Genomic DNA, 7,808 nt, shown 5'->3' with positions numbered 1-7,808 from the left:
GCATTCAGAAAATATATAATGTTGGGGGGTTTTACGTCATTTTCAGGCCTAAAATGTGGAATATAACATGGGTGCAAAAAATGAAAAAAGGGCCTCAGTCATGAAGGGGTTAAGGGGCGGGGGGGGTGCATTGGGGCAGCTCGTGATGTATCGGTGCATCCCTAATTGAAGATTTTTGTCTGGGGCACTGATGCAGATTGTAGTTTCCATCTTTATATTTCGATTGCTTTTGTATATTTAACATTCACCTGTTTGTGTGGCACATTTGATTGTGTTTAATAAATACACTGTGGATTACTTGGAATGATTTAGTTCAGTGGTTCTGCACCTGTGTAAACTCGGGACCCACATTTGTCCTCGGTCATTAAGTTGCGACCCAAGTTGCACTGCATTGTTCCATGTTGCGGTTTCCGATGCAGGTGATCAAACTGTGGGTGGGAGGTGCGTATGGGTTGCCATTAAGGAAACTGGAGTGGATCCTCAACCTGGGGTCCAGTGTGGGCTGCTGGGCTGTGATGGAGCTCCATCCACATGTGTATTGCTTGTAGAGCTCCCTTACGTGCCCATAGAGGTGCCGGGAGCCAGAATATGATGAGCTGTAAGCAATGCAGGTATGGATGGCGCTTTCTCGTGGACATGGCCCCACCCCACCCCACCTGACCCCATGTCGACAATCGGCACCGGGCATCATATTTTTGAATGGCTGCTCGATGCGAGAACTGACTACTTCTCTAGGAGGGGGCTGAGGATCCTCTCGCCTTGAAAAGTGGAAGGAATGTGGCGACCCACTGGACATGGGGTCGCGACCCACTTTTGGGTCACGACCCACTAGTTGAGAACCAAGGATTTAGTTGAACATTGGGGGTATATAATTTTCACAGCATGGTGTAAATCACATTGAACGGAATTTATCAAAACTGGAGCAGACAAAAACTGGAGCAGTTGTGCATGGCAACCAATGAGCTTCTCGCTTTCTTTTTCAAAGCCTAACTGAACAAACTGAAGAGAGAAGCTGATTGGTTGCCATTCACAACTGCTCCAGTTTTGATAAATTCTCCCCATTATATACACGGGGGAATTTATCAAAGCAATTGCGACAGTTTTTTAGCCTCTTAGATACATTTTTTTTTTAATGTGCGCCTGTTTTGACCTGAGCTTACACTACTTTTCCAATTATTGCGTTTTGCACCTGTTTTCTCAGGGCTTGCAATACTTTTTCAGTTGCATGTTTTTTTTGCATGTGTTTTTCATCTGCACTTATTCTGGGCTGTCTGAAACTGGAGCATCACCTTAGAAAACAATCACAACTTAAGAAGTCCCCATGACACCTTCTTCAAGATGCTACAGTTAAGCTTTTTGCCTGGAGTTACAAGTCTTCTTTCCTGGAGTCTATTGAACCTCATTTATCAACAACATTACACTAGCATCATAAATCTGGTGCAAATATATTGTGTGCAAGTTCAAACACTCGCAATTGCTATGATTAATTCCCCCCATATTGCCCGTGGGACAGTGCAGAGTGACCAGGAGGTTTTTATTTTACCTGTGACTACAGTTGGATTGTTGTGATTTCTTTAGCAATCACTGACAACAATCCTCGAACTGTAGTCGCAGGTAAAACAAAAAACTCCGTCACTCTGCACTGCCCAGGGGGAGGTACCACTATGAATATTAATGACTGAACGTGCACGAGAGAAGCAAAGCATTGTGGGAAACTGAGTTTTTCTACTCCCTGCACTGTAGTTTCCTCTGTACAAAGCAGTCTGGCGGCCATTTAAAAAAAATATGTGGAGCCTAAGAGGACAACTAAAAAAATTAAGTTTTTGTGTTTTTATATCCAGGATCTGCATATGCCGGCATCATCTACACACAGTGTACATTGCTGGCATATGTTTTTTTTTAATGCCCCCGCAAAGGTGGAAATGGCCTTTAAACCTGTTCACAGTTCCCAAACCCTAAGTGAGCATTCTGCCCATTTCAAATTTCTAGGCCCTATAGGTCTTCATTTGGGCTTTAATTCGGGTCCAGAATCCACCAGATCTATCATAGCCTCCCTTTTTATCAGGGAAACTTTCTGGCAGGGGGATACAATTGGCAGGTGGACTTAGATGTGGACCTTCTGGCTTACGGTTTCAACTCTAAACTGGACTGGCTTGTCTCCAGGTACAGAGATCCTCTAGTGGAAGCATTGGATGCTCTGGTGGCTCTGTGGGATCAATACAGTCTGAACAATGCCTTTCCTTCCTTAAAACTGCTTCTTTGTCTTCTTCCAACAATTGAGTGGTAGGGCATTCCAGTTCCGGACTGGCCCAGCTGGATGTGGTACTCCGACTTGATCAGACTCTGGGCAGATGTTGCATTTTCTAGTTGCCATCATGTCTGAGCTGGCAGCCTTATCCTGTGAAGAGCCCTTTCTGGTCTTCCACAGGGCCAAGTTGGTGTTGAAGCTCAGAACTTGCTTACTTCCTAAGGTCACTTCAGCCTTTCACCTCAACCAGGATATTGTTCTTCCATCCTTTTTGTCTGGCTTCATTCCAACACAAGGAGATCTCCCACCACTGTTTGGGTGTAGTTCGGGCAGTGTGGTGGCTTAGACTATCTTCCATATGGTCTCAAGGATCGGGTTCCACACTTTGTCAAGGTGCACTCTACTACATCTGTGAGCCCTTCTTGGGCTTTTTGGCAACAGGCAACTGTTTCCCAGATTTGTAAGGCTACCATCTGGTCTTCTGTTCACATATTCTCTATCTTTTTGCTACATGGATGTCCATGCTACTTCTGGTGCCAGCTTCGGGTGTAAGGTTCTTTAGGCGGTTCTTTGAGCTGCAGGCAGTCCCCACTTGCTTTTTTTGGGGCATGTTAATGCTTTTTCTCTTGCTCACCCCTCAGTTGCATTCCTTTTTGGATGCCCCGACAGTCTCTGAATTCCTGTGTTTCTCAATAGATGAGAAAGGAAAAGGGATTTTTGTACCTACTGTAAAATCAATTTCTTGGCATTCATTATGGGACACACATCTCTCCCCTCTGTGTCCATGGCTTCCTAGCATTGCTTTATTTAAAAACATTGAGGCAAGAGTAGGCGGGGTTATACTGGGCTGGCCCACAAATTTGTTGTCTGACAGTGTTCTATCCCCGTATTTCCTCCCATATTTTTTTTTTTTTGTTAGGTGGAGGGGATTGGTTAAAAAGAGCAGGAAAGTGCAAACCCTCTCTTTTTAGGTTTACCATTTGTATTTGTCCTGAAAGTGACAAACATTTTGGATTTCCTACCACTTTGTATAATGGTCACCAAAACAGGAATAGCGGGGGACTTTTACATTGGGGTTCCCTTTTATGATGCAGGAATTGTTGCAGCTATTTCCACACTTATGAAGAATATATGATTTGAATATTTTCATGGTGAAAATGTCTTAGGTTTTCATTTATTTTAGTTTGAATAGTTCATTGTTCTCATTGTAGACCTATTTAAGTGACTTCTAAAAGTAGGGATGTTCAGATACCAAGTACAGATACTTTTCCAGCTCCAAAACTAAATTAAAAAAAAAAGTGTGTGTATATGTGCACAGATGCCCGTTTTTCCCAGATGAAGAACTTGTCCAGGTACTCAGATACAATTACTGATAAATTTTTTGTTTTACCGTTTCTCAAACAATACAGATTAATGGTTTCAGGACAGTGGTGGAGCACCAGAGCCCTGTCACAGCTGGAACTTCTGCGACCCTGGTAGTTTTGAAAAATGCCAAGTATCGGCACTGGTATCTGAACATCTCTATCTAAAAGGGTTCCTTGCTCTTTAAACTTATTTTGTTTTGTCTTTTTCAGAAGATATCGAAGTGGTGTTTGCATTGGGTAACTGGGAAGCACGGGGGTCATTTTCCCAAGCTGATGTGCACAGACAAGTGGCTATAGTTTTTAGAACACCTCAATATCATGATCCAGGAATACGTCAGCCTGTAAAGGTCCAAATGCAGTTGAGGAGGCCATCTGATAAGGAGGTTAGCGAACCTATGGAATTTCAGTATCTACCAGATGAAGGTAGGTTGGCTTTGTTTTAAAGTGTGTGTGTGTGTGTGTGTGTGTGTGTGTGTGTGTGTGTGTGCGCGTGCATTTTATTTATTGTAATTCATTTATATATTCTTACAGGAGATTTTCATCACATTGAGGAGAAAAGAAAAAGAACATTAGAAAGTTTTAAGCACATTGTGAAAAATAATCCGTTTGCAGGTGAGAAAGTCCAGCGACAAATGTTTAAACCATTATCGTAGTCTCCCCTGTGGCCAATACTGTGTCGAACAAGGTGGAACAGCCACTTGTCAATCTTTTGAGCTGCATCTGCATTATACATTCAGTCCTGTGGAGCAGCCTTTAAGATCTCGGGAAACCAATGGAATAATTTAATCTACAGCTAGAGATGCGAAAGCGTGGAAAAAGTGGGAGAAAAAAATTTTTTTTCTTTGTCTTTTTTTCAAAATACCTTTTTGTTTATTTACGTTTTTATAGAAAAAAAACCCAGTGTGTGGAATATCTTCTCTTCGAAAGATAAATAATGTCTATGACATGGTATTCAAACTATACACCATAAAGAGCTTGTAAAGCCCTTTTATGTTAAGTTTTAAATTATTGCAAGTTTTCTCAGGTGAAGACAAGCAAATCTTGGAATACAATTTCATAGTGCAATTTCTGCTATGAGCAAAGCTGCAATTTGCCAATACTCTGAGAATAAATATTTTGTTTTCCAAATGCTACAAGGATGACGAAATACATCTTTGAATGCCAGAATTGCCATAAAGACAATAAAAAATACATTATGAAATTAAATGAGTGGCTTAAAAGAGTGCAAGTAGCTTTTCCCTCAAATTCTCATTCTAGAAACACTTTCCGCTGCTTCTGTATCATCAGAAAGTGTTTCTTGACCAGCAGCATCTTCAAGTAAGGAAGAATTGCAAACCACTGCCTCACAAAAATACATAATACTTTAATTTATAGATAGAATGACACCTGATAATCGGGAGAAAATTCTATCTAAGCTCTTGCAAGAGCAAAATATGCTTCTGGATCAGCATTGTCAATAACAGAAAATGCATATTGGCAGGAAGCTTTTAAATGATTATAACCTTTATACCATTTGCCAAGCAAACATTCCTTGAGCAAGCCTCTTTTAGGGCTAGTTTACACCAAGCGCGTTCCAGGAGCAGAGCAGTTCAGGCCGGATCAAAACTGCGTCCAATGTACGTGCATGTATGTGCAGTTTTAGAGAAAATTGAGTGATTAAGTATTTGCTTTGCTGGCTGACAATATGAAAGTTGCATGTGAAATCTTAATAGACAAGTATGCAGATATTACTGGAATAGGATGAGCATCTCATGCACTAAACTTACTACTTAGTAACTTCATGAAACTGGACATCCTTCAAAGGTTTATAGCAGAGCTGAACAAAGAAAATATAACAGACCTTCCATCAAACTGGGATTCTGCAAAATGTATCCCTCCTGCATTATGGTGGCAAGGTCTCTGCACACCCCAACCTCTTGCATCTTACTTACTGCAGATTCCTGCATGTGAAAGCAAGAAGCAAACTGACCTGTGAAAGGGTAGGGAATCTTGTTTCAAGCTATGTAAACCAAGTCTCTCATGAAGTCCATGAGAAAAATGACAAATATGAAGAAGAAACAGAAAATGATAGCAGTAGTTCAGAAATTGAGACGGATCAAATTGCTTGTATATGTTGTCTTTTTTATTTTCTCAATGTATTTTTTTTTTTTAAAGCACCACTCAAATGTTAAACCTCGCTATGGAGCTTGACTAATGAGGTGGTCCTTATACCCCCAAATGCCACGTGTCCATATCTTACTGGCACAAAAAATACGGGTTACTTAGTTTTTTTTATTTATTATTAGGGGCAGGTCTGATCTTGTTTTTTTTGTGTTGATGATTTATTGCTTTTTTGTTTTTGTTTGTTGCTTTTGCGGTAAAGGGGGGTGGTTACCGTTTCTCATGTATAGTTGAAATGTTAATATATACAGACCTTGTTATTCCATTTGTAACAAAGTTAAGTTTTAAATAGCAAGTTTATTTACTGAATAGGCTGTATGTTTATTTCAAGCCTAATACTTTTATATGCAGTGCATTTGGTGTTCCCAAAATGACTTTCAATTTGTAAAACTACTATACGCTGCATTTCTTTTTTTCTGGGGAAAAAAAAACAGGGAAAATGTTTTATTTTCTGTAAATCTTGCATCTAATTTAATTTAAAACATAATTATATACTATCAGAATGACACTGAATTTGCATTGGTGCCCACTGGTAACACGGACTTTGCAATGAGCACCAACGCAAAGTTCCAACTTTGCATTAGTTTTTAGTGCAAACCTTTTAACTTTGTATTTATTTTTTGCTCAGGAAAAAAACTTTGCATTGGGAATTGTCCTGACACAAATGTTACTGTACTTTTAGGAAATGAAACCAAGAACCAGCGCAGGATTGCTATACCAACACGCAGCATTCCAAAACAAGGTTTGTGGTTTATTCTGGTCTCTCTTCTTGGCTTCCTCCTTTTAATTGTTCTTAAGAACGTAACTATTTTTTTTTTTTATGTTTGATTTAGAACCTGCACCATCACCCATCCGTCCAAGCACTCAGATGTCAAGTCTTTCTTCAGTGTCTCCGTATTTGCTAAAGCATGATGAACATTCGGTGTCCACACTTCTCTCCACTGTGAATATCAGTGACTTTACCAGTATTGGATTTTCTCCTATGCCTCCGGTGCAACAGCCTCCACCACAACCAACTGAAGAGCGTATAGATTTGGACTATCCTTCTTTTACAGATGATGGAAACCTTGATTTAGGAAATATGCTGCATAATGATCCTGACGGCCACTGTGCCAGTTTAAGTTCTATTGACAATAGTGACTTTGGCCAACTTCTCAGTCAATCCCAGTCTTCAGGTTCTTTTTCACAGGCCCTCCACGAATCTATGCCTAGTCAGAATACCCTCATGGCTTATCCGGAATCAATTGCTCGGCTCATGGCTTCTGGGTCTAACGAGGAGACTTGTGGAGAGGAAAACTCTGAAAGACTTGACAGCACCTTAATGAATGGGATTTTTGACCTGCAGCAAGGAGACTGCTTACGCTCCATTATGGATCTTGACTTTACATCTTTCATGACTAAAGATGACTACATGAAATGAATGATTGGTGAAGATGTATTCAGAGCTTCGATGCAGCAAAGCTCTATGCCTTCACTAGTGGGTTAGGAAATTCTTCAGGACACAGTTGGCCTTTAACTCCTTCAGGGTGCTTTTGCTATTTAGGTGATATTGGGCCTACAATGTTGAGGACTGTGCTGGCCCCATCGGATACCATTCTGATTCACTCTTACCAGAGTTAGAAGTAGCCATGCTGCATCTTTAATAGCCTGAAATAGTCTTGCTACGGGCTACTGTTGTATGAAATTAATCGTATTGCTGTGTATTTTAATGTAGTCATCTATTACATTCTAGTAGATATCAGCAAAATCACATCCACGTTAAATAAAAGACAAAAATTTAGTGCTTAGCTGGCTGCAGAAGAGATGACATTTATATTTTATCTGGCTTGGAAAGGAGTTGAGGCTTCATTTGGCTACACTGACACGTAAACGGGGGTGACTTGCATATTGTATTGGTACCTCTCATTTAAATAAAATATACACAAATGGTTAACCCATTAATAAACATTTATGTTTGGGCAAATTAACTCTTCTACATTAGTTTGCAAATGTAACCATTTTAAAGATTTTGTTAACCAATATGTATTTTACAATGA

At 40.2% G+C, this 7,808-nt stretch overlaps 1 protein-coding gene across 1 annotated transcript in view; it reads left to right on the top strand.

Annotated features, from left to right (window-relative positions):
* The window catches only part of RELA (RELA proto-oncogene, NF-kB subunit), an 83,316-nt gene extending 75,817 nt beyond the window's left edge, over positions 1–7,499 (top strand). Inside the window, exons 9-12 of the mRNA XM_018552855.1 lie at positions 3,823–4,035; positions 4,144–4,224; positions 6,455–6,514; positions 6,606–7,499. Coding sequence (XP_018408357.1) covers positions 3,823–4,035; positions 4,144–4,224; positions 6,455–6,514; positions 6,606–7,192 — 941 coding nt within the window. The 3' untranslated portion in view covers positions 7,193–7,499. The remainder of the gene's footprint in view (positions 1–3,822; positions 4,036–4,143; positions 4,225–6,454; positions 6,515–6,605) is intronic.
* Positions 7,500–7,808: the final 309 nt, after the last annotated feature.

Source organism: Nanorana parkeri, unplaced genomic scaffold, assembly GCF_000935625.1.
Source record: "Nanorana parkeri isolate BGI_ZX_2015 unplaced genomic scaffold, ASM93562v1 scaffold99, whole genome shotgun sequence".
NCBI lineage: Eukaryota > Metazoa > Chordata > Amphibia > Anura > Dicroglossidae > Nanorana > Nanorana parkeri.
The sequence above is the reverse complement of the archived record's forward strand: the minus strand, read 5'-3'. Positions and strand labels throughout refer to the sequence as shown.